The 27,829-nt window shown below is 44.2% G+C and overlaps 2 protein-coding genes across 2 annotated transcripts in view; one reads left to right on the plus strand and one right to left on the minus strand.

Annotated features, from left to right (window-relative positions):
• Positions 1 to 12,274, plus strand: part of cacna1aa (calcium channel, voltage-dependent, P/Q type, alpha 1A subunit, a) — a gene marked incomplete at both ends in the record, with an annotated part of 192,414 nt that extends 180,140 nt beyond the window's left edge. Inside the window, 5 exons of the mRNA XM_083648784.1 lie at positions 1,533 to 1,571; positions 4,098 to 4,311; positions 8,957 to 9,125; positions 9,375 to 9,516; positions 11,393 to 12,274. Coding sequence (XP_083504910.1) covers positions 1,533 to 1,571; positions 4,098 to 4,311; positions 8,957 to 9,125; positions 9,375 to 9,516; positions 11,393 to 12,274 — 1,446 coding nt within the window. The remainder of the gene's footprint in view (positions 1 to 1,532; positions 1,572 to 4,097; positions 4,312 to 8,956; positions 9,126 to 9,374; positions 9,517 to 11,392) is intronic.
• A 5,999-nt stretch (positions 12,275 to 18,273) lies between these two features.
• ier2a (immediate early response 2a) lies at positions 18,274 to 19,397 on the minus strand. Its single transcript, XM_083648542.1, has one exon. The coding sequence runs from the start codon at positions 19,290 to 19,292 to the stop codon at positions 18,747 to 18,749; it is 546 nt and encodes a 181-aa protein (XP_083504668.1). The 5' UTR covers positions 19,293 to 19,397; the 3' UTR covers positions 18,274 to 18,746.
• Between the last annotated feature and the right edge of the window lie 8,432 nt (positions 19,398 to 27,829).

A 27,829-nucleotide genomic window follows, 5' to 3' on the forward strand; every position in this document is an offset into this window, starting at 1 on the left:
CGGGCCGTATTTTGCCCATGTGTGGCCTAAACACTTCTTTCACAGCGGAGAGCCTTGTCACAGTCACAGCGTTTCCAAAATCTACATTTCAACCATGAGTCAAAAAAAAATAGTGATCTAATTTTTTATTTGTATAAAAACAATGTAGACATACAATCAGTAATACAGCATTGCATGAAAGTAATAAAACAAGGCACTGTATAAGGACTGATCAGAGCTCAATTCAAACATCAATCTGAGTCATTATACTGTGGATGTGAATATATTCGCCCAGACATACATCTGGACATCTATAAAGATGTATATATATTTTTGTATTATTTAAGCCTAACCCAAACCATAATCCTAGCCCAAGTTTTTGTACTTGCCTAAACATGACCAAAGTTGTTCAACTTGTTTTATTTGTGTTTAAGGTTGGAAAGGCGGCAAGGTTTTCAAATTAACCGACGTTTTGTTTCAAATTGACCTGGAGATTGTGCATATCAGTGGATTGCAGATAATGCACGATGCAGACATGTTATTCTGGCGATTGGGTTGCAGAGAAACACTATCCTCCATTGTTTTCTCTCTTCTGTCAAGCCCCCAGATCTCTTCTTTTTTCTTTGTTTCACTAAACTTTCTCTTCCTTCCTGTTGAAGGTTGTCCCTCCCTATGCTGAAGACTTTTTCAATGTTGGGAGCTTGTTTTTTCAACCAGGACTGGAACCATCATAATCTTGATATTGCGTTGTTTTAATAAGTGTTACCTAGATGTGTGTGTGCGTGCATGCGTGGGTGTGTGTGGTGTGTGTGTGTGTGTGTGTGTGTGTGTGTGTGTGTGTGTGTAGGCATACGTGTGTGTGCATGTGTGTGCTTGCATAATGCTAAGTGTGTGCTCCACTGTTTTTCTGTGCTCTCACTCTGCTTTGTGTCTTGAGAATCACTGTTCCAATGTTGCATTGTCGTGGCTGTTTGAGACCGTTACAACTGTGTGTGTGTGTGTGTGTGTCACCGTGTGTGTGTCACCGTGTGTGTATTTTGCTAATGGATGTCATTAGTGTGGTAACCGTGGTATCGCTGATAGAGCATTATCATGGTGACCTTGTCTATAACACTGTTTTTGGCGCCATCCAGTGTGTCTCTGTGGTAAGTGTCTCTCTCCCACCTTCACTGCTGCTTCAGTGTCTAATCGGACTCTCTTTCTCTGTCCCTCCTCTTTCTCTCTCCTTTCCTTTGTGACACCCCATCTGTTTTCCCCATCCTACCCTCCCTGGTTTTCTCTCATCCTCTTTGCTCTTCCATTGTGTATCCATCCATCCCTCTCTCCTCTCTCTCCCCCTTCCCTCTTCCTTGGTGTTCCATGTGTGTCCGCACTTGTGCTATGTGTGTGTGTGTGTGTGTGTGTGTATGTGTGTGTATGTATGTGTGTGTGTGTGTGTGTATGTGTGTGTGTGTGTGTGTGTGTGTGTGTGTGTGTGTGTGTGTGTGTGTGTGTGTGTGTGTGTGTGTGTGTGTGTGTGTATCTGTCTGTCTGTCTTCTCTGTGCTCATACAGCAGCGGAGGAAAGGGAGGCAACGTGGCAATAACCTCAGTGTATGTACCCTGTCTTCCCTGTCTTGCCTCTCTTTCTCTCTCTCTCTTTCTCTCTCTCTCCTCGTTCCTCCTCTTCTCTCCCTGTCTTGCCTCTCTTTCTCTCTCTCTCTTTCTCTCTCTCTCCTCGTTCCTCCTCTTCTCTCCCTGTCTTGCCTCTCTTTCTCTCTCTCTCTTTCTCTCTCTCCTCGTTCCTCCTCTTCTCTCCCTGTCTTGCCTCTCTTTCTCTCTCTCTCTTTCTCTCTCTCTCCTCGTTCCTCCTCTTCTCTCCCTGTCTTGCCTCTCTTTCTCTCTCTCTCTTTCTCTCTCTCCTCGTTCCTCCTCTTCTCTCCGTCTTGCCTCTCTTTCTCTCTCTCTCTTTCTCTCTCTCCTCGTTCCTCCTCTTCTCTCCGTCTTGCCTCTCTTTCTCTCTCTCTCTCTCTCTCCTCGTTCCTCCTCTTCTCTCCGTCTTGCCTCTCTTTCTCTCTCTCTCTTTCTCTCTCTCCTCGTTCCTCCTCTTCTCTCCGTCTTGCCTCTCTTTCTCTCTCTCTCTCTCTCTCTCTCTCTCCTCGTTCCTCCTCTTCTCTCCGTCTTGCCTCTCTTTCTCTCTCTCTCTTTCTCTCTCTCCTCGTTCCTCCTCTTCTCTCCGTCTTGCCTCTCTTTCTCTCTCTCTCTCTCTCTCTCTCTCCTCATTCCTCCTCTTCTCTCCGTCTTGCCTCTCTTTCTCTCTCTCTCTTTCTCTCTCTCCTCGTTCCTCCTCTTCTCTCCGTCTTGCCTCTCTTTCTCTCTCTCTCTCTCTCTCTCTCTCCTCGTTCCTCCTCTTCTCTCCGTCTTGCCTCTCTTTCTCTCTCTCTCTTTCTCTCTCTCTCCTCGTTCCTCCTCTTCTCTCTTGTGCTCCACGTCTTCATGTCATAATGTCTTCATCAATTTGTTTGGGGGCGACGCCTTCTTATCTCTAATGCTTATTCAGGCTTCAATCTGATGCCAGCCCAGCTTCCAAATCCATTCCCACTGTTTCCCAGCATCCTAAGTCACTGGTCCCATGCACTTGATGTACTTCTGAGACAATCCAATAGCCAGTCATGTATGCAATGGGATAGTTGCTCCACCTTGCTTCCTGTGTTGTGAAAGTCAGGTGACAGTTTAAATGAAATGGGGGCCTTTTGAAGTCACTGCACAAACGCCAGGGAAGGTTGGGGACATGGTCAGGGTTTGGATTGGGCTGAATTCTGCACGTCCCCTCTCTCATCATGAACATCCATGCCACTGTCTGGTGGCCTCTCTCTCTTCTGCTGCTAGTGCTCTGTCGCTCTATGTCCCCATGCCTGTGTGCTTGTCTGTAATGATGTTGTCATGATGTCATGATGATGTCAGCGTATCACATCTGTGTCCGTGTCTCCCTTCACAGCTGCTCACGTGCATGCACAAAATTGTGTGTGTGTGTGTGTGTGTGTGTGTGTGTGTGCTCGTGCGTGTGTGTGTGTGTGTGTGTGTGTGTGTGTGTGTGTGTGTGTGTGTGTGTGTGTGCGTGCGCACGTGCATGCGTGTGTCATGGAGAGAGAGAGAGAGAAGCTGATATGAATGTGCGTGCGTGTGTGTGGAAGGGTACCTTCTAGGGATATTCAGTGCTACTCCTATTGGGCCACATAGTCTGTGGTTTTTACATACAACTGCCAACCTGTCATCTATCAATCAATCAATTTGCCAACTCAGCTGCCATAAGGATCTAGCACTGAAGTAACCTGCTATGGTTTACATGTCTAGGTCGGCAACCAGTGGCACCATAGGCTCTGTCCTTCTGTCCCACCTTTAAGCATGAGGTCAAGCACTATGTTCCCCAGGAAGGAAGCTCTTTGCTGGGCTAGTGGACTCAGGACAGCCCCTATGTGCCTGCATGGCTAGAGGAAGGCACACTGAAACAGAGCGGCTTAGAAGAGGAGTTTTATGCAGTCTGGAATGTGCCATGTTCAGGATTGAGGGGGGGGGGGGACAGCCCCTATGTGCCTGCATAGCTGGAGGAAGGCACACTGAAACAGAGCGGCTTAGAAGAGGAGTTGTATGCAGTCTGGAATGTGCCATGTTCAGGGTTGAGGGGGGGGGTGGGTGCAAGTTGTACTGACCCTTCTATCCCTTTTGAAATTCATAAAGTTCAAGAAGCATGGAAGGCATGGCCTTTTGCCCTCATCTCTGTCTCTATCTTTTCCTATGCTACTTTATTATATTATTATTTTCATCTTTGTCTCTCACTTTTCCTATGATACTATTTTCTTTTTCTTTTAGGCAGCATGATGGACACATGATTACTAATACAGGGATGTATGATCGGGAGGGGAGGGGGATTGCAAACAGGAAAGATTTTCATGGAAAAGAGACACAACATGCGTGCACACGCGTGTGTGTGCGCACACACACACACACACACACACACACACACACACACACACACACACACACACACACACACACACACACAGTAACCTACCCAGAGCCCCCAGAAAACAGAGGAAACATCTCTTTCTGTGTCTCTCTCTCTCTATATATATATTTTAGACCATCACTGACAACAGTCCCATGAAGCGCTCAGCCTCATCTCTGGGCCACAGCAGATCTGGGCGGGGCCACAGAGAAAAAGGCGGGGCAGACGACTACACCATGGACCGCGTGCCTGAGGAGGGCCGAGTTTCCAAACATGGACACCGGCGAAAAGAGCGGAGCCACAGAGCCTCCGAGAGGTCGCTCTGCCGTTACACAGAGGGAGACACAGGTTGGAGAGACCACACACACACACATAGAGATCACGTGATTGGTTGGTTAGGGTATTGCCTCGTATTTGAAGGGTCACTACTTTGATCTCCTATCAACACTATCCCTGACTAAAGACATCAAACACCCATTTAGTTGTGGAATATTGCAAAAATCTGGGAATACATTTCTTAGCAAGAAATGTCTTCACCAATGTGAAATTCAACTGCTCTAGGAAAACCTGTGACAGCTGCTGAAAGTTGGGGTACCCGGAACCTTATCCGTGACATTTTATTTAGTTTAATTCTGTTTAGTTTAGTTTAATTCGGGGAGCTCGGGTAGTGTAGCGGTAGATTCCCTGCTTACCAACACGAGTGTCGCAGGTTCGCACCCCCGTGTTACTTCCGGCTTCGTCGGGAATAGTGTGATCCTCCTAAGTGCTACGTCCTGCCGGTGAAGCTCCCCACTGTCAGGTGAAAAGCAGCTCCTGGCAACTGCGCATGTGTCTGAGGAAGCATGCTGCTAGTCTCTGCCATCGACATAAATAAAGATGGACACCACTTGAGGTCCCGTTTAATGAAGCCGCTGCATGTCAGATCGCCGCCCTGACGGCTGAATCCAGTATAGGTCACAAGGCCCGCCTCCCCATGTTAGTGGATGGGAAAATCACAACCGAAATATTCACAGTAAACGTCAGATCATTTTTTTCCAAAGGTGGTTTGTATCATTTTAGATAGTCATTATCATGCTAATGCCTGTGCAAGTGGTCATTTTTCTGATCAGTTTGTTTTTAAGTAGTTATTTGACATATAAAAAGGGATAAAAATTGATGATTGACAGCTGTGGCAGCCAGTCTCAAGCCGTCATTGGCTGGACAGGCTCTTCACATTATAGATCTATCGTCATAGACAAGACACAAGGCTTCATCGTTATCTAATGCTGCATGGAGGTCGGGGTGGCTCTGCTGGGTGTGTGGGGCCGGCCCGGGACAGAGGCTCTTAGCACGGGTAGTGGCTCCCTGGAGGTCGGGGTGGCTCATGGGTTGGCTGTGCTGGCTACCAGACATATCAATGGACCCCAATAAAAAGAACATTGTTTTGAGAAAGGTGCGCGAGGAATTAACATTGGTTGGGGACTTAAGTAAGTTCAGAAAATATGTGTTAGTAGTTACTCCAGCTACGTTAGCAATTGCGTTAGCCGCTTTCGCTAGTCAGCTGTTTTTCATTATTTATTTCATTTTATTTATTAATATTACTATAACTTAACAACCGATAATGATAGCTGGAATAACACAATACTATACACATATTTTCAGAACTTACCAGGTTGTCCAACTGCCAGGAAATGTGTTTTATAACGTTAACTCCCGTCCCAGTGTAAGATGAGGCCTAGTACGCAAGCACCAGCCATGAGCTAATCGCTAACGGGTTAGCCGTTAGCGTCACATAAACAGAGGTTTTATTTTTGGTATTAAAGCAACAAACGTTTTTATAAGGATATCTCAGAGAAATGCTTTGACTGTGGGGATGTTCGTTCTTCACAAGCTCCTTTCTTAGCTGACGAGACTAGGCAGCTAGGCTAACGTTACCACTGAGCTATATTAAATGGAACGTTACAATGTTGCTGCCCTACCCACACTATACCAGTAAACAATGTAGCGTAAAGCGTCAAGGTTAAATTTGTAAAGCCAACTCCAAAAGGAAAAGTGACCAGTAGTGACGAAAAGTGTCCACCAGGAAAAGTGACCAGCTCCAAAAGGAATTAAATCATAAAGTTAATCAAAATGCCACGGAAACATTAGGCTAGCTTAATCAACAGTGCAATCATCAGTGCATCGGATAATTTCCCCAGTGAGGCCGAGAGGAGCATGCCTGCCTCCACTTCCGGTCCGGGCTGAGAGCGGTGAGAGCACAGCAGCCCGGAGGTCTAAAATCTCCGACAACCAAAATCTGATTTTCGTACAGGCGTCATTTTGATAAACTGATCTCATAGTGGGAATCTTCCTGGTTACTTTTTCCGAGACAAAAAATATTACAACTTAAAGTGCCATATTTACAGAGCTAGACTGTATATAAATACACAATGCACTGTGCGCATTCTAGAAACAGCAGCTCTACATAAGAAAGTTCAGAGCCCACAGAGGTTCTAAATCAACGGGGGTACTGCGCAGAATCTGGTTCACTGATCTGGCAGGATTTTGGCTTCAATAGACCATACAGGGAGGAGATAGGGACACTCTCTCCATTCATATATCTCAGTGGTCTCTGCTCTCCCCAGATCGGCAGAGGGGGTGGAGCAGCGACGGGGCAGCAGGGGGTTTAATTCTGCCTTAAGCAGCACCAAAACCACTCCTTGTTGGAAAAATGGCCATGCCCGCTTTTCCCGCTTGTCGTTAAAAAATAATAATAATCTGTGTGAAAAACATGCTTGGCCTACAATACTGGCCAGTCTGTGATGTTTTGGGTCGAGGAATTCAGAGTTGTTTTGATTATTTGACCTTTGACCTTCAAATCCAAGATGGCCACAGATTTTCAGCTCCGAAAGGTCAATTTTTCAAGTCGTCGTAGAGCATACATGGGCAACAACTGTGTGGCCCGCGATGGAATTGAAAAACAGTTTTACAGTGCACTTGAACGCAACATGCAATATACCCGCTGAATAAGTGTCCAAATGTTCATGTCATTCTGGGCAATACTCTTCTGTTATAGCATTTCAGTCTGGAATATGGAATATTTATGACTAAAAGGCTAAAAGTAATCTCATGTGTAAGAAATGACTGTTCTACATTGAAGTAGAAATTTTAATAATTAACTTGTTGGTTTTGGATTTATTTAGCTTCAAGAGTGCATTTTTGTTCTTGTGTGACCCTCAACACAGGCTTTGAGAATCCCGGGCCACTTACTGATACTTATGCTTAAATTAACCCACTCATATTCTGGTTTACAGTTTTTCCTGGTTGTTTAAACAGATTTTTGGGAACATCAGACACAATGTGCACAATCTCTAACTCATTTACCTACTGCTAAACCAATTCTGCTAAACTCCAAGCACATTTTCCTGCTTTAGACTCATCTTCCCATTCCATACCACACATTTCCTGCTTTAGACTCATCTTCCCATTCCATACCACACATTTTCCTGCTTTAGACACATCTTCCCATTCCATACCACACATCTTTCAGCTCACTAAACACAATTCTCCATATCTTGCACACTCTTCCTGATTTTCCACTCCTGATGTTCACTCAGAACACACTGCCAATCACATTCCTAAACTCCAAAGGCTGTTGTGCAATTTGCTCTTTGGGTATACAGTACATACAACAATATATGTCGATATTTCACATCCAACAGGTGAAACACTGAACATGCAAAGTCCTGATTCCACTGCTAAGGCATTCCTACAGTGTTTTCCATTTTGCACATCAGTGTTCAATGGTGTCTGTTTCCCCAAAATTCTAAGCACAAATCACTCGTGTTTTGTGTTTTAGCAATTGGGGAAGAATGTATTTGTATTGCATTCCATTCAGTTTGCTGTTGGGTCTGAGATACAGTATAATATTTTCTTTTTTACTACATTTCTGTTGCTTTATATTTGGGTATTTTACGAAAGGAGAAAATGCTAGCCTACAACATGAACATGCAAAGGTATAATTCTCCTGATCATTCATAAAGTGTTTTCCATTCATACTATAGTGTTTTCCATTTTGCACATCAGTGTTCAATGAGTGCTTGGAATGTCTACTCGTATGATGTATGTGTTTGAGTTTTGAGAGCAAAGTGTGCTTGTGCAAAGGAAGTATAGGATTTAGCATTTTGTGCTTGAGTTTTGAGGGCAAAGTGTGCTTGTGCAAAGGAAGTGTAGGATTTAGCATTTTGTGTGTGAGTCTTGAGATTTGTGTTTAGGATTTTGAGGGAGTGAGGTAGTGAATCAGGGAATATGTTTAAACAACCAGGAAAAACTGTATTTCAAGAAAAACATTTCGGCTAGTGCCAATTCTAATTGGCTAGTAACTTTAAAATCTAGCAGCCATATTGGCAGGTGGTGAAAAAAGTTAATTTCAAGCCCTGCAGGGAGAGCAGGTGGTGACATAGGAGTGAGTGAGGAAAATGATCAAATATTGGTGGTTAAGACTGAATAATGACATCACAATTGTTAATTTAAAATTAGTTATTCCTCTAAACCTGGCTTCAAATGCCCCAAATTTTTCGCGCTGGCGCCGTTCAGCCCTCAGCAAAATCTGGTAGCGAGGACATTTTTTTGTGGCCCTCTCTATCATCAAAGTTGCCCATCCATGGGTTACGGCATGACAATATTTGTTCGGCCCCCGGCAACAATCTGGGTTTCTCATGTGGCCCCCCATGAAAAATAGTTGCCCACCCCTGTCGTAGAGCCTTCATATTGGGCCATCGGTGTATGAATGTGTGTGTGAATGGGTGAATGTAGGCATATTGTAAAGTGCTTTCGATAAAAGCGCTATATAAATGCAGTCCATTTACCAAACTGTTTGCATTCATGTTAAGGACTGCCCAGTGCTTCAGTACAACTTAAGCTTAAGCTAATTTAAAATGTGTTACAGTCTGATACAGTATTATAAGCTAAAATTGTAGCATGGCAGCAATGCTAACGTGACACGTACACTAACTCCAATAAACTCTACCATCAGGCCTGGGCACAGATCTGAGTACAACCACCCAGTCAGGTGACCTTACATCCAAGGACAAGGAGCGTGACAGGGACCGCGGGCGATCTAAAGACCGGAAGCACCACCACCATCACCACCACCACCACGGTTCCGTGGACAAGGAGCGCTATGTGCCAGAGCGAGGCGGCGAGTATGGCCACAGGCACTCCCGGGACAGGGACCACCATGACCGGGAGAGGGACCAGCATGACCGAGAGAGGGACCAGCATGACCGAGAGAGGGACCAGCATGACCGAGAGAGGGATCATGATCGGGAGAGGGATCATGATCGGGAGAGGGACCACCACGACCGGGAGAGGGACCACCACGAGCGGGACAGGGACCACCATGACCGAGAGAGGGATCATGATCGGGAGAGGGACCACCATGACCGGGAGAGGGACCACCATGACCGGGAGAGGGACCAGCATGACCGAGAGAGGGATCATGACCGAGAGAGGGATCATGATCGGGAGAGGGAGAGGGACCGGCGCTGGTCACGATCGCCCAGCGAGGGGCGAGAGTGTATGACACACAGACAGGTGGGCTTCTGGGTACATGTGTGCATGTAGTTTGGAACAAACTGTGTTATGAACACATTTTCAAAGTGCTGTATCGGCCACAGACGCACATTTCAACTGAGGGTGCAAAATATTAAACTGGGGGTGCAATGTATGCTCTTGCTCCCTGTAGAACCGGGCCTGCCCACGAGTCTCCCCTTTACAGATAAGGTAGCGTTTTTCTATAGGGTAGCCCAACCCTTAATAGATGCATTTGAATATGAAAAATAGAATATGGGGTATAATAAACTTTGATTACAGTATATGTTTTGTTCTTTTATTCAAATTAGTAGCTATAATTGGGTAATTGAGTGATGGGATTACAGTATCATAATGGTGCACGGACAAAATCTGGCCCTCTGGTGGTGAGGATTTTTTTTCTTTTCTTTTTTGGCCCTCTCTAACAAAGTTGCCCATTCCTGGTATAGGGAGACAGAGTAGTTGTGCGCACATCCAATCCTCTGTCAGGCCAGGTGCTGGATATTCATAGAGTCCATAAGTGAAAAGAAAAAGAAAATCTGCACACTGATTTTCAGCTCTAGGAGTATTTTAATGGCTTAAAAACAACGTTTCGACCAACAGGTCTTCATCAGGCAACTTCAAACATTTCAAATGTCAGGTGGCAGGTATATATAGGTAGAGAGCCAGGTGACATCACTCTGACATCATCTGTCAATCAGTCAATTAGAGCTAATAGTCAGCTGCACATGAAGAAAAATCAACAATTGGATACATTCCAGGATACAATTATAATGAAAGAACATATACAGTGGACTAACAAGAAACATTAAATGTACAATAATAAATCGATCAGAAAACAGAAAAAACGCTGAGAGATAAAATCACCAAATATTAATTCACAAAAAGGGCTCACATGATGTATAGGCACATGATGTACAGTATGGTGGCCTATGCGACTATATACACACATCACACAAGCATTATTGCGGGTATAATCCTGCAGATAAAAGTACATTTTTGTTACATGAAATCATTATTAAGTTCTCAACTCACTGTTCCAACAAGCAACAAATATGCATCAAAATGTATATTTGAGTACTTGAGTGCTGTCCCTATCTCCTCCGCCTAAATGTTTTTAGTCTGCCAACTTTCTGTCATATTGTCACCACATTTCTTTGTACAACGTCCTTTTCCAACACTTGAAATAACAAATATCAGATATCAAAAAGCTAAAACATTTTAGGCTACCAATATTTATTTACATTATGTATATATATATATATATATATATATATATATATATATATATATGTATGTATGTATGTATGTCTGTCTTGAAAAAAGCATTGTGTAGAAGACATCTTTCATAGATTAAACACTCACACGCGTGCGCACACACACACTCTTAGAAACACAACAGGTTAAAAAATAACATGTTTTCACTTCCCTGACCATATTTACCCTGTATCACATTTGCTGTTCCAGAAATCAAGCCTTTAACCTTCTTTTCTCCTGTGGTCTTGTTGTTTTCTTTCCTCTGCGTGACATGTTGCTTCTCTCTGTATGGTGCTGTTTGGAATCTCATCTTTTTTATCCATCATCTCCACTGCATCATCTCCACTGCATCATCTCCACTGCTCTGCTGCTTTTTGATGTATTTCATTTCTGCCTGTCTCCTCTCCTCCACTCCACTCACATTATGACTGGGGCTTCTATTCTTCTTATTGTTGTGGTTCTTGTCTCTTCTTCTCTCTCTCTCTCTCTCTCTCTCTCGCTCTTCCCTCTATTTGTTTCATACTCTCTCTTTATCTCTCCCATCCACTACTTTCCTCTATCTGTTCTGTCGTTGAATTTGTGGTTCGTTCTTTTTATTTGCCTTGTTTCACTTTTTGTGTAGGGCAGTAGTTCGGTGAGCGGAAGTCCCGTCCCCTCTACCTCGGGGACCAGTACGCCACGCCGGGGGCGTCGACAGTTGCCCCAGACCCCCGCAACGCCCCGGCCCCATGTCACCTACTCCCCTGTGGTCCGTAAGGCCATGCCCACACCACCTGGGGGGCCACAGGGCCGACCCCCGGCCCCGGCCCCCCGCCGCTTTTCCCCCGAGCCCCAGCAAGGCCAGGGGCCTCCTCCTGCTGGCCCCCCGCCGCCCCATCACGGCTCGCCCCGCCAGGGCCGTCATCCCCCACCTCGATGGGGGGACACGGGAGGAGGAGGGGGCTCCATGGAAGGGGACGGCTGCTTCTACAACCAGGACTATGAGCCGCACCATGAACCACCTGCCTACGAGCAGAACCCCATGCAGGGCGGCAACCCACACCCCCACCCGCACCCTCACGCCTTGGCCAACCACCCATTGCCGCCTCCCCCCCAGCCACAGCCCCACAACGCCCACCCCCTACCTCCCCCCCAGCCCCACAACGCCCACCCCCTACCTCCCCCCCAGCCCCACAATGCCCACCCCCTACCTCCCTCTCAGCCGCACCCTGCTAACAACCCTCACTCCCATCCGCCAGCCCACCCCAGCCGCACCTCACCCAGGACTGCCCGCCACGCGCCCCCTCCTAGCACGGCACTGACCGGGCCGGGACAGGGCCAAGGGCAGCCTCCTGCCCAGCGTCGCCTGCCCAACGGCTACCGCTCTTCATCGCCCTCCACGCAGCTCCATGGACCCCCCCATACCGGGCCTCACAAGGTTCCCCCTCCAGGAGCCCATCCCAGGGGGCCCCGCAAGGGCCTGCACGAACCCTACAGCGAGACCGAGGACGACGACTGGTGCTAGCCCCTGGGGACCGGGGAGGGAGGGAAGGAGGAAAAATAATTGACAGATAGACAGAGGGATGAAGATGGGAAGCCTTGTGCCAGAGTATTGTCTGCCAAGGGAAACAATGATTCTTTACTTTTCTGGTTTTTTTTTCCTCCTTTCCTCTGCTGCTTGACATGTCCCAGGGATGTTGGACATGTCCCAGGGATGTTGGACATGTCCCAGGGATGCAGGGATGTTGGACATGTCCCAGGGATGTTGGACATGTCCCAGGGATGCAGGGATGTTGGACATGTCCCAGGGATGTTAGACATGTCCCAGGGATGTTGGACATGTCCCAGGAATGCAGGGATGTTAGACATGTCCCAGGGATGTTGGACATGTCCCAGGAATGCAGGGATGTTGGACATGTCCCAGGGATGTTAGACATGTCCCAGTGATGTTGGACATGTCCCAGGGATGTTGGGCTAGATGAAGAGCGGGGTGTCGGGATGGAGCAGGAATGCTGAGGCAGGATGGGTCTGTGGAGAAACAAGTGCGTAAGGAGGAGTAAACGACCCGCCAGGTTCTGCTTGCATTGTTGCGATGTCGGAGCACTGGTCTCCTGTTCCAAAAGGAGACAAAGCTCAAACTCTAGTTTTTCAGAATGCAGGCAGGAGGGCTGAGGGACACTGTTCTTTGTGTGTCTTAAATCGCGCCTCTGGCAATGAGCTACAGCCACTTACCAAGATGTCAAGAATTGCAATTGGACAAGGACACTTTACAGTCAGAGACAAGAGAAGAACGACCACTTTTTTTTGCTTCTCAGAACTAACTTCAGTTATGTTCGTTGCAAAAAGAATAAAATCCAACCCTCCCAGCCAGTGGGATATTGATGAGTTTTATCATCTGTGTTTACTCTTAAATAAGGACGATACTGACAATGGGCCCTCCACCTGTATGTGGTGAGAAGGCTGAGTGGGTGGGAGAGTGGGGGTGTGTGTGTGTGTGGGGGGGGGGGGGGTCGACAAGTCCACCAATCAAACTCTGGAGGAAAAGAGGGGTGGATGGGGGAAGTTTACCCCTGTCCCTGGAAGAATACCCCTCCCTCCCAAAAACAAACAATTTAACCAACCTCAACCTATGACCTATGACCTATGAAAGAGGAAACACAAAAAAAGTGGACGGGGTTCAACAAAAACAAATGAAACGGTAACTGTTTTCTGCAGTATTTCTTCTTCTACTCCTGCAGCTGCTTCTTCTTCTCCTCCCTCCTCCTTCTACTTCGTCAAAACATTGAAGCTTGAATCTTCTGTTGCACCCCACGCAGCTTCGGTTGTTAGACTTGCGGAGTTGTACACCCTGTGGAATCCTGCATGAAAGATACAAAAATAATAATAATAATAATAATAACAATGAGAATCTACTGTATGTGGGGGGGGAATGATTCCTTAGTCCTTTCTGTTGTGATCTGTGGGGTTTCTCTCTCTTTAGTAAAAAGGCCTTTCTTTCTCTCTCTCTCTCTCCCCTCCCCATGACGTCAACAACTCTCTCCGTGCCGTATGTACGCTCAAATCAAGTGAGAGAAGACTATCGAGAGAATGCTTTGAGATATATGCCGAGAAGGGCCAAAATGAGTGTTTCTTTTGCTTGCTTGTCTGTATGTTCTGTGCCAAATGCTTGCCACTGTTACAGCTGGGATTGCACAATCAATTTTGAGGAAGTGAATATTTTTTGTAACTATTTCTAAGGCGATGATCCTAAAATTATATACTGGGAAGCAGGGTAACTGGATAAAGGAACCGGCAACATACTGTATGTTGCTTCTTCCTTATTGGTGTATCAGTTTGACAAATCAGTCATGTCTCAAAGTCTTCCAGGGTTTGGTTAAAAACTGAGACATCGCAGAGAAAGAGAGATAGAAAGGAGGAGAAAGGAGAGAGCCTCTTCATCTTTGTTTTCTTCGTTATTGATGGTGACAGTGGTTCAATAGATAATAACAATGTACTAGCTTATACTGATGATGATGATGATGATGATGATGTCCATGATAATGAGAGAGATTCTCCGTAGATTTTGTCTTTTGTCTTTTTTCTTACTTTTTTTTGTTCTATAATGTTTGTTTTACTTTGAGGTTATTGTGCTCAGCGCATCACTTGTCCAGCTTCGGGGTGGAGCTCTGTCCCACAGTTGCATTGTGGGAGAATGAGTTTGCAGGCGATGAACATGGGTCAGAGTCAGACATTGCCCAAAGCAGCCAATAAGTTCTTCTTCACTTACACTCATTCTCAAGGCTCAAGGCCATAGTATTTGGACAGTGAGTAAAATGGATTCACATGTAGCGCCCTCTAGGTTTCTGTATTAAATCTTGGATGAGTAACAGGCTAATTGTGGTGGTTTGTGGTCGAAGTACCGGGGTAGGGGATTCCTAGGCAGAGCTCCACCACCACTTGCCACCTTTAGGTGGCACTGTATGCAAACTGCAACATGTCCTTCTGTTTTTTGTACCCCTCCCTTTCCTTCACCTTAATTCTGATTCAGAGTTGTTGTCCTCCTATATATCTTTATTTCCTTCTGTGTGCCTCAAACTAACACCCGCCACTAACTCACACCACTGTCCACTCTGTCAGCTCCTACCCCCATTTAAATGTCAGGACATTGTGAATTCCAGTTCAGTTTATTATTATTGTCATTATTATTATTAACAATAACGATATTATTATTATTATCGTTGTTGTTGTTTTTATTGTTAATAATAATAATACTAATAAATTATTATTATTATTATTATTCACCACATCCAGTATTGGCGATTAATCTTATTTGTATTTGAGTTATCTGCATTTTACCTGGAGGCCTGTCACATTTTGACCAGAGAAAAAACAACTGCCTATTAGTGTCTTTCCAACCTCAGAGGAATGTCATAGACAAGTCCCCCCCCCCCCCCTTCCCCCACATTATACACTTCAAATCAGAAAGGCACACTAGGTATGTAGCTCCTGGCTGTGGTGTGTGTGTTTGTGTGTGTGTGTGTGTGTGTGTGTGTGTGTGTGTGTGTGTGTTTCTGATCAATCTGTGTGTTTCTTTTTTGCTTGCTTTGATTTCTATCCCTTAATGTCTCCAGGAATATTTCAGTCACATTATCGTAAGGATCTCTGACTGTGTGTGTGTGTGTGTGTGTGTGTGTGTGTGTGTGTGTGTGTGTGTGTGTGTGTGTGTGTGTGTGTGTGTGTGTGTGTGATGTCGTTAACCCCCTGAATGGAACATGCAAAGTCCCTAACAGTCACCATCCATCTTGGTGTGTATGCTGACCAGTGAAATCCACTAACATGCTAATTAACCACACAACGTCTTCAAGAAGCAATGTACAAGCCGCTACCGAGAAAAAAACAGAAACGAAAACGTTTTTTTTAAGTACAAAAGACTAAAAAAAGGAAAAATATCTAGTTCCAGAAATGCATGTGCTATGTGCATGCCACACCGTGGGTGAACAGTCATCTTCAGGACATAAAAGAAAAGCAGAATATTGAATCCAGAGGAATAAAAAAAGATATATAGATAGATGTTTTTAAAAAGCGACATGTTTCCTTTTTTCCTTCTATTTTTGAGAACAAAAAAAGGTTGAAAAATTTACAAAAAAAAAAGTTTAAAGAATGAAAACAAAAAAGAGACTTTGGTGAGAGTCAAAGTCTGGTTTGTTTCTTTCTGTTGCTGGCGGTTTACTGGGGGCTGAGGCACAACACAAAAAAGAACTCCTGTTTTTAAAGGAGAAAAAAATCTATAGAAAAGAAAGTACAGTTCAGAAGATGATGGTGTTTTTGTGGGGGGTGTGGTGGGGTGGGTGGGTCTGATGATGTACTCATTAACTGGCCTTGGAAACCTTTGATCTCTCACTCCCTCTCTTCTCTCTTTCTCTCTGTCTCTCTCTCTCACACTCTTATCTGTCACACTCTCAACCTATGTCACCGCTATTTCTACCAGTGCATTTTGTAATTCCAAACAGAATTCTTCCTAAGGAATAAAAACCAGAGAGAATGCACACCGCACCGCCTTGAGATCTGCTCATTTCGTGTCCGTGTTTCTCTTGTCTTTCTTATTCACAGTGAGGATGTTGGATGTTGTGTGTGCGTATAATGTGTGTGTGTGTGTGTGTGTGTGTGTGTGTGTGTGTGTGTGTAGGAACCCTGATTGTTTTCAAAAGTAATTCTGGTCCCATGAATAACACATGTCCCTCCGTGTAATACTGATTTTTTTTTAGGTCATGTTCAAAACAAAACAAAAAGTAGCACATCTCAAATGTCCAAGTCAAGGAGGACACTTTTAACATTTTTAAATTTGTAAGCAGTTTTATATTGTGGTGTGAGCCAAATAAACAAGAATGTTGGTATTTTGTCCTTGACCCGGAAATTTGAGATGTGCTCCCTTTTCATATTTTTTGGAACATGCTCTGTTTTGGGGTTTTAGCACTCCACTGAGAATCACTTTGTTGAAGTGCAACCTCCTTTTCCAGTTCAGGTTTCTCTATGTAATTTCTTTTGTACAGTAGTTTGTTCTACTGTCAGACTGTGATGTGGCTTTGTGAACGTCACTTTGTACCTGCAAACAGACATCTGATCAGCACGAATGATCTAAAACACTTTTTTGCATACTAAGGGGCCATGATTGCATCAACATTCATTGAGTGTGTGTGTGGAAAGAGACAGTGCAAAGTCCCTTTTACTGGAAGTGGAATAGACGGAGCCCACAGTTGTTTTACTTCTGTGTGAGGGCGAAGGAGTGTGCGTAATGTGTGTGTTTTCGCAGGCATGTGTGGACGGTTCCGGCTCTGTGTACACACGGCTGCTCTGGTTTCAGCCGGAAGAATTAGCAGCACAATCGTTGGGCCTCATGCCCATACACAGACCAACCCCCTCCCTTCCCACCACATTCCTCCCTCTTCCTTCCTGGGACGCCCCCTCCCCCCATCCCACACAGACACACACAACCCCCTCTTGTCCGCAATGACCCTCCTCCATAAGGAATATTTGCTATTTGCCTGCTCCTAGACTCCCCCTATAGCACTCCTCACCACACCACTTGTCTTTTCAGTAACCATTTACTGAATGCATTATGTGCACTTTAAATCTTGTTGAGTGTGTTTCACTTGTAAATTAGTGCTAGCTAAGATCATCTGTATCTATTGGATTACAATGTAAGTGACATGTCTAAAAAGTTACTTGGGTGGGGGGGATCTAAATCAAAAGTGCTCACAACCACACACAAAAAGGAACATTACGATTATGTACACAGTCCCACACACAGCGGACGACCCACTTCTGCATTGTCCTCACACAAGTAGATGGGTCAACACATGGTTTTTGGATGACCCCTTTTCAAGCATACCAGAAAAGTTAGCACCATGTAGTCATGTAGTCCAGAATGACCTTGTTTTACTCTAAATGGCAATAAAACAAAAGTATTGTTTTACATACAGTATAAGCTAGTACTACTCTTTTACTTGAATCCATGCACTGCAATTAAATGAGCTTTACTTTTGTTCTGGTATTAACCTTCCACTCCCTCGCTTCATTTTCCAAAATAATGTATTGCCTTGGCAGCTGCACTTTATTGACTGAGTTGTTGTTCTAACCCTCTTTGACCCCCATCTGATTGCTGGAGCTCAACAAACGGTTGTTGTCATTACAGTAGCCAGGACACAGTTCCCTGTGCATGTGACATGGCTTTATAGCCTGCTTGTCTTTAGACTGCAATCTCCTAACTCCTCTTTTGTCCTGCAAATGAGTGTGGGGGATGTGGGCGAGGGAAGCAAACTTGTAATTCTTCACACCCAGACCAGTTTCCTGTCGTCCCCAAACACACCCACCCACATTTTCAACGCCAATGGTCTTACACCAAAAGCAAATCCCTCATTCCCATGATCACATTATCAGGGACAAGGTACCTAATCCACATCCAGACATTCAAATGGTTCTCACACACATGCTGTGATGATTAACAACACGCCACACCACAGGCAATTTTACTACAAAAATGTTTAATAAATATTGAGGTAGTGATTTATCAACGCGGGAATATCACGCGTATCAATTCATTAACACATTTGCTATTATATGTTGCATTGTGGTCCATCACATAGCCTTCAAGTTCAACACACTCACAACCTGCCTAACGAACGCAGGTTTTGCTCGTACATTTTGTCAAACCAGAGCAAGTCCAAACCATGTCCAAAGTCCAAACTAGCAATAGCACCATCCCTGGTTTTGACGAATGTCGTTAGCCATATGGCAGAGTCTCTTCTTAGGGCCAATAACTAGGCCAACAGTCACTGGAAATGTTTCGCAGTTCGCACCAACCAGACTGCCTCGGATAAGCTCCCCGACTGGCCGGGTTCAGAGCCATGTCACGGCTCTTTTTCCCCGGGGCTGGCCGTGGTCTTTGTCTTGGCTGTCGGTAACCCTGCAGTGGATTTTTGTGTCCGAAAAGTTCATCTTTCTTTCATCCTGCTGTCGCTTCAAAACGCTGCTATGGCTCTCGGTATGGGGACCTGGCTGGGGTGTGCTGCTCCCAGCTCACTGCCACAGTTCACATAGTCCGTCAAAGCTGTCGTGAAGCCTTGCTGCTGGAGGCCCTGCTTCCCCTGTTCAAGTTTCGCCTTCTTACAAGGCAGAAAGTCCGGCTCTGCGGCCGCCTTGCCCCGCCTTTTCCTCGCGTGTCGCTCCAGGCCAGACGGGCACCGGTTCTCCTTGTCTTCTCCCTCGGTATGTGGCCCGACATCCTCCCGGGCTAAAGTCCGAGAGTGTGGAGTGACGACGGGCGAGCGGGGCGCCTCGTCCTCCACAGGATGAGCTCCGGTGGCCGGCTGGTCTGTGGTCGTCTCTCTCGGGAGCTCCGTGGCAGGCTGGGCCGCCGCAGCGTGGTAGATGTCCCGGGCGGACTTCATCACCAGAGTCAGTAGGAGGCTCCGGTGCAGACGCAGACCCCCTCGCTGAGTGCGTGAACTGTACAGTTTCCCCAAAGCGACGACCATGATCCTCTTGGCCTTAGCACTGACCTCCATCACAACTTCTGCTGTTGTTTGTTATTGATCCGGGGAAAACAAACGAGCTAGGCCTATGATGATGATGAGTGAAGGTTTGAGTTTGTGTGACCTCTTGCCTCTTGACTTCCCACAGACAGATATACGGCAGAGCGCGCGCTCAGTAACTACTTATCACCTCGTTGACGTCACTCACTTGCCGTCATGTGAAAGAGTCCCGCCCATCGGGCTCACCCAGTCTGCTATTTCAAACAGCCCCACAACAACTGGTTGGACAGCTGTGTCTCTCGCTGATATGTTGTCAACTATTTGTCCAAAATAAATACAAACTAACTGAGCAGTTAACTATCAGGCCCATAGGTAAATGGCATCTAGACTGAGTGGCATCCATTCACGTAATTGACTTTAAACTTAAAGACGTGAGACATTTTATGAGTGGTTGGTTACACTGGTTAAATGTGGGATCCTAAATTTACCTTAGAGACCCAAAAATTCATTCATCCATCCATTCATTATCTGTACACTACACACCTAGCCTTTTCATGGTCATGACTCATGGGTCAACTACAGGGCTATTAAAATCGTATTTTCATAATTATTTCCCAGATGTCTATTAACCATCCATTGAGCTATAAATGACTACCAGTCAGGGATTAACTACCCAACAAATGAATCCCTAATTAAATACACATTAGTTAATCTGCATTTATGCACCGTCACACTCTGGTGGTCCCAAGTGGCAATGGAAAGTGACTATTATTATGTCAGTGACAGTAATAGGCTAGTTGAATTGTAGAAAGTTTGACAGACTTCAGGGAGTCAGAAGATGGCGAAGATTTTTGCAGCAGGTTCAACCGTCATTGGTGAGTCCAGCTTTCTCTCACCATCCGGATCTGTGAACTCACGTTCGTACAGATGTGATTTCATGTGACCGGATGGTTTACCACACACATGTCAAACTCAAGGCCCGGGGGCCAACTCATTTTATGTGGCCCGCGAGAGCTAGCGAAGAATACAATTTGCGCAATACAATTCTAATTAGTTCGAGTAGTTGTAAGCTACTAGTTGTCTGCCATTATTTTTCATATAATTCTGCTTTCAGAGCCCGCAGGCCCGGTCGGTCCGGGCTCGGGTTCGGCCAGAGAATCTAACCTCTACCGCTAGATAAAGCTAGATTCTAGCAGAACAGTGTCCTGAGTTGGACAACACTGTGGCCCCGAGTCGGACACATCCGGTCTGACACATTTCTCTTTTGTGGGGTTTTTCATTTCAGCTAATGCCAGCTAGTGTTGTAGGATTACTTTAGTTTAGACATGTCTAAGAATCTACATGTCAAATTTCATATCAATTATGGCCATATTTAAATGTTCAAATCGTTTAGGAAAGTGACTTTGATGAGAGAAAGCCATAGGTAGAAGATAGTGTCCTTTTTATGACTCTGGTAAAGACAAATCTAAAGTAAATTATTAAAATGATATCACTAGAAAGATAAGAAGCTAGTTTGGAACTAGTTGGAAACATTATGGTCATTTATAACAGTATAATTTTTTTTTACTTTGCCTTTTTTATTGTTGTTATTAGTTGTAACCACCAAATACAACACATTTCCATTGATATCACTCTCACATTGGGGAAGGCATAGGCCACAAAGAATAAGAAATAAAACATAGGCCCAATTCCTTGTATGTGTTTGCATACTTGGCCAATAAAGCTGATTCTGAAGACAGTACAATCCCATTTGTGTAGGCTACTTATGTAGCCATGTGGTTAAAATATTGTTGCAAGTTTTCATAAAGCAATCCTGCCTGGTGAGTAACAAGGGAAAAGACAGTCTGATCTCTGCCAGACATTGCAGTCAACTTCTCATTTCTCATTTGACTCTTCACTTGGGAGGGAGCCTACTCGCCTACTGGCCTAAATCTCTGAACACTGTCGTGTAGGTCCTTCCAGAGCACTCTGGGTCCTTCACTCTCGCCCTTCCCCCAACGTGTTGCTGTTGCTTCCTTCTGAAGGAAAAGAGAAGGGGGAGGAGTGGAGGTTGACAACAGATGACCATATTAAGCACATCCTGCTCCTGTGGCGCGCGCAGAGGAAAACCCATGACGCGCGTGGGCGGCTGGGAGCTTCGTTTCCTGGTAACCATATAAAGTCATAACGATTGCGTCAGGGCTCGCGCTTCCCTCGGCCCATGTTTGGGCAATGGAGTCGCGTTCCTCTGGGCTGTGGAATGTGTCCTGAGTGACCCCTGCTGTGCATGTATGATACATGTTGTAGGTATTGTGATACATGATGTATCACAATATCAGTAGCCTACAGAAACAATCAGGACCGTCCCAAAGCCAAAACAGCCAGAAAAACGAAACAATCACAAACAAAACAACCCCCCTAAAAAAAACTTTTATAAACCAGAAACAGCAAAACAAAAGAAGTCAAGCAAAGCAATCGCAGACAAAATCATCCACTCATTATCTCAAGTCCTGTGTTAAAAACTAACTCAGCTTCTTAAGACTCCACTTGCTATGAAACACTCCTAAATCTGGCTTTAGTATAGTATATATATATACTCTAACTAAAGCCTTAAACCAGACTATTACGGTACTATTACTTTACCTCCTACTAAGGTGCACAGCCACTTTTGCCTGGACCAACAATAAATTAATAGTGATACACCATCCTTTGTTTACTCTTACTGCACTGAAAACCAAAAATAAATACAGATTATTTTTTAAACTACCCCAAGAACATTGACCAAGGAGGGAGGGAGGGAGAGAGGGAGAGAGAGATAGAGAGAGGGGTGGGGGGGAGAGTGAGATTCTCAGAAGAAGAACGCTGTGGTGGTTATGAAAAGAAAAAAGGTGACTGGCAGTTGATAGTTCCTGGGTGTGGTTTCCCTTAAATAACCCCCAGTTAAACCGCAGGCCTCTCGGCAGCTCTGTAAGCATAACTCACCACAACTCTCACCTATTTTTTCATGACAGCATTTTCATCCATCATCGTGACTCAACATGACATTTTACTAGAGTCACCATGTTTACAAACATTACTGACATCCTGTCTGAAAGAGCTACAACATCATACCTGTTTACAAACAACTGACATCCTGTCTGAAACAGTCATCATACCTGTTTACAAACAACACTGACATCCTGTCTGAAACAGAGTCATCATACCTGTTTACAAACAACACTGACATCCTGCCTGAAATAGCTACAACATCATACCTGTTTACAAACAACACTGACATCCTGTCTGAAACACAGTCATCATACCTGTTTACAAACAACACTGACATCCTGTCTGAAACACAGTCATTATACCTGTTTACAAACAACACTGACATCCTGTCTGAAACACAGTCATCATACCTGTTTACAAACAACACTGACATCCTGTCTGAAACACAGTCATCATACCTGTTTACAAACAACACTGACATCCTGTCTGAAACACAGTCATCATACCTGTTTACAAACAACACTGACATCCTGTCTGAAACAGAGTCATCATACCTGTTTACAAACAACACTGACATCCTGTCTGAAACACAGTCATCATACCTGTTTACAAACAACACTGACATCCTGTCTGAAACAGAGCATCATACCTGTTTACAAACAACACTGACATCCTGTCTGAAACAGTCATCATACCTGTTTACAAACAACACTGACATCTTGTCTGAAACAGAATCATCATACCTGTTTACAAACAACACTGACATCCTGCCTGAAACAGAGTCATCATACCTGTTTACAAACAACACTGACATCCTCTCTGAAACAGAATCATCATACCTGTTTACAAACAACACTGACATCCTGCCTGAAACAGCTACAACATCATACCTGTTTACAAACAACACTGACATCCTGTCTGAAACAGAGCATCATACCTGTTTACAAACAACACTGACATCCTGTCTGAAACAGTCATCATACCTGTTTACAAACAACACTGACATCTTGTCTGAAACACAGTCATTATACCTGTTTACAAACAACACTGACATCCTGCCTGAAACAGAGTCATCATACCTGTTTACAAACAACACTGACCTCCTGCTTGAAGCTACAACCAGCCATTGGAAGTCATGTGATGTGCATGGATTCCTGAAAATTCACAAAAACCATAGACCATGCAAAGCTGTGTGAGGCCTATATAGCTGATCTCTTGAAGTCCAAAGTTAAAGGTGGTGCAGAAAGGGGGATTTATTTAACCATAATTGACCACTTGATAGATTATGAAAATGGTTAAAAATTCCTCTAAAATACATAAAGGCACCAAGAGCTTGAGGAGTATCAATTATAAACCCTGTGTTTGTGTGAATACTGTGACAGGCAATCATACTGTATGGCAGGCTTTGGTAGCTGTTGATACTTTTGCAGATTATCCTCCACAAACAGAGTAACGGTTATGATTAAACTGCCCAAATAAATCAACCAATTACAACATGTAAAAGATGATACAGATTTTTCCACAAACTGGCGCAATCAGAAGTGACAGAGCATGAAGCTGAGGTTTGCATTTTATGAAGATATGCAATAAGATAACAGACACAAGTTAGAAAATGTACATGGTAAAAACTGATCAGAATGAAAACTACATGGGGCACCAAAATGACAACAACAATCCTTGCCCAACACTATTTTCAGCAGCCCTTTCTACAGTAGGAATGGGGCAAAAATAGTTAACTACCTGTACATGAGCGTCTCAAGGTAATAGATGGCTGAAGGGTGCCACCCTGTGGTCAAGTTAAGCAAGTGATACATGGGGACTGGAGCTCAGGGAGAACTATGTGCACTTGAGAGGAAGCAACACACATGGACACGCACACACTAGGCTTGACGCTGACCCAAGGCCTGAAACAGATGACTCCACCTTATACCAGTACGTATAAGGTGGAGAAATTACCAGTACGTAATTTCACCTTCAGCAAAAAAAACATGAAAAAAAGTATATGATGAAGTAGATGTGCTGCTCTTCAGTCCCCATCTCAATTCCTATTTGAACGTTTTGGTGAGGAACATCTTGCATATCTTGGCTAACTTATCGGCTAAAAGTGTGCTGCCTGAAAAACAGGGACCCTTCCATTAGAAGCTGTGAGCAGTGATTGGATTCTGTTTCATACAAAACCTATAGGCCTACCATGCAAAGCTAACATGAGGCCTAGCTGATGTTTTGAAGTCCAGTCCTTAAAGTTGGCGAAAAAGAATGTGGGGCAACAATGACTTTCTCATCTCGACCTTGTCTTTCCCTCTGCACAGACATCCAGAATAACTAAAGGTTTCTTTGGCATCAGAATAAATGGAGCTGACAGGGCTTTGTCATTTGAATAGCAAAAGAGATTGGATATTCAGGTATATTTTGCCTTGAGGCATAAAGTGTTTTACCATTCTTGTCCTACAGCTGGGGCGAATTCACACCCCAACATGTCAGTCATCACTATGAGCTGTCTGATAAACTCTGGGATAATCTCAAATACTATTGAACTTAAAAGATCCCTTCAAAACATATTTTAAGATCCATAAAGACTATAGTTTGATTCATAATTTGTGTATGTTTTTCCCCCACAAAAAAGGTGCACATAATGCGTGAAAGCTGAGTCAATTTTGAAGTCATGGGTTCGAGCCTCTGTCAGTTTTGAATGGCGACAGCCAGAGCAGAGGAAATAGTGATTTAAAGCCCTGAGAAAGCCTACCTTCAGAAGTCTGGCCTGGTGGCACAGAGAGTTGCCTTGCTGCCTAGTATTATTGAGGCCTCAGTCACGTTTGAGGGCGTGGGTTCGATCTTCAGTCAGTTTTGAATGTCGACAGCCAGAGGAAAGTCATTTAAAGCCCTGAGAAAACCTGCATTAAGAGGGCAGGTGGCACAGAGAGTTGGCCTGCTGCCCTGCATCATTGAGACCTCAGTCACCATTGAGGACGTGGGGTCGACCCTCAATCATTTTTGAATGGTGACATCCAGAGGAAAGATAAAGTGCCCAGAGAAGAGTTGTATGAACCATGAACATCACACACATGGACTTAGACTCTTAGATCACCTTACTAAGTTAAATGGAAGCTCAATTATATTACAGCCATTTCTGGTGATTAATTGCTCAAATTGTCCAACAACAGAGGAGAAACACAGCAGCAGTGGCAGTGTCTTGGTGGCACACTGTGTATGGCAGTTGCCTACTGAGGTGAGGTTTGTGAGGTCAAGTCCAGGATGTCCACGCAGTAACAATCAATTGTTTGTTTTTATTACACTTCTAATTAATTGAAGATATTACAGTTTAAAATAAATGTTCTTCAATAAACTATACTGCAAAAAGGAGGGTTCCGACTGCACTGACCATACAGACAAACCCACAGACCTGCCTGTCTGTTGTTGGAGGATTCTTTCTGATTGGCTGTTTGCGATTTTGGACATGTTTTTGGTCCCACATTGTGAGATTTGTGATGATTTTGGTCACTAATGATGTCATAAGGGTCATGACATCATCAGTGATGTCATCAGTGATGCGCAATGTGCAATTGTGTGCTGCGCATGCCAATAGAGCAGGCAAGCCCACGCAGATGCAGCAGCTGAGATGCGGGTGAGGCCGCGCTCGGGGCTGGAACCCTAGTCTAAAACAATCTCAATAAGACTGCATGATTGTCAGTTTCTAAATTCAAAGCTACTGCAATCATTTGGACCTTGATTTATCTTACATTGTTTCATGTAGGCTAATGGTAACAGAATCCATGGCCATTTTTCCATGTGTTTGCATACCATCAAGGTCCAATTTGTAAGATTCTTCCACAATAATAACAACACAAAGCCACAAACCTTTGGTACAACTGTTGCTCAAAGATTGTTTAAATAATCTGACTGCATCCATCTTTAAGTCAGCGGGCCAGACTTTATAGAATAACACTGTGTTTATCTCTATGGGATTTAGATTGCATAGAGATAAGCACTGTGCCTATCTCTATGGGATTTAGATTGCATAGAGATGAACAGATGGTTATGATGTAACCCAAGTTTCCTGAGGGGAGACTTCTCTCCCTCATCAATTCCACTACCTAATCCAGCACCGCTGTTGTGGATTACCACTTTAGGACACTTAATTAGCACCACCTGGGTGTGATTGTTCAGGTGTGGCTGGTTTAACTTTTTACAGTGCACTATGAAAAGTTGGACCTGTCTGGTTTAACTTTTTACAGTGGGCTATTCAGCAAAACCTCTCTCTCTCTTTATCACTCTCTATGTCTCTCACCCAATTTCAGCTCTCTTACCCAATTTCAGCTGTAAAGCAACATACATCTGTCAAAAAAGTATAGAATGGCTGAAAATATATTTTATAAATTATGGATGGAAGACAAAAAAGCACAAGTTAAAGGAAAATAACATAAAGAATATGATGAAAGCACCTGACTTTAGTGTAAATATAATTTAACTTAATTTATTATTTAGTGTTATTTAAAAAAAAACGATGATTATCTGCACTGTCATATTATTATTATTATTACTCTAATTAAAAGTGCAATAAAAACGAAAAGAAGATTGTTACACCTATTTCCACTTTTATTCAAATACAAATAACTTTGCTGCCTCAAAAAGGACAGATGAAGGTTCAGCCTCTCTCTCTGAAGGCAGCTGACATACAGAGTGAACCACAAAGGCACTGCCACTGATACTGTATTTATCTCTGTATGACTTTTGAAGTGGCTGGCTATAGGTCAAAAGGATATATTTGAGCTTTAAGTCAATTTAGAAATAGTTAAGTAGCTAATCTGTGGGCACTTTCTTCTCTTTCCTCTGGCTGTCAATTCAAAACTGACAGACTCGAACTCACGACCTCAAAAGCCATTGAGAGCTCAATACTGCTGGGCAGCAAGCTAACCCTCTGTGCCAGCAGGTAAGACCTCTTCAGATTGGTTTTCTCAGTGGTTACTTCGCTAAACCACTAATCTTGCTTCATGGTATAGGCCTATCTGTTTGGAGATCAATATTAAGGAAAACAAATGCGCACAAATTTTACATAAAAAACATCAGTCAACATCGTAACATACAACATAATGTCTTTTATTTAATCTGGTGGAAGGAAGCAGACAACCCATTTAATTGCAAGTAACATGAGTCTAAATTACTAGTACGCCTATGCCTTTTGTCATTGTGTTTTATCTGGAGCTAAGCAGCCATAGGCTTTTGGTTGTATTAAAGTATTATTTTTTGTATTGAGTGATACACTTTCTAAAACACTCATATTATGATACCCCAGGTGTGCTTAAACTACAGGCTAAGAACTTGTTTATTTAAATACAAAAATGCAAATTTATTATAATATATACATACTTGGTGATATCAGCCTCATCCAGCCCTTGAAGCTGCTCTCCCTCCTGAAATGATCCAGAGTTCCTCCTGTTCCTCTTTAATGTGTGGAGGCTCTAGGTCCCCCTGAAGCTGCTCTCCCTCCTGACTGGTCCAGAGTTGCTCATGTTCCTCTTTAATGTGTGGGGGCTCTGGGTCCTCCTGGTCCAGACTGCGGCTCCACTCCTGCTGCTTTTAGGTGCTGCTTCAGCACAGCTCTCAGC

Source organism: Poromitra crassiceps (genome assembly GCF_964638095.1).
Source record: "Poromitra crassiceps genome assembly, chromosome: 13".
Lineage (NCBI taxonomy): Eukaryota > Metazoa > Chordata > Actinopteri > Beryciformes > Melamphaidae > Poromitra > Poromitra crassiceps.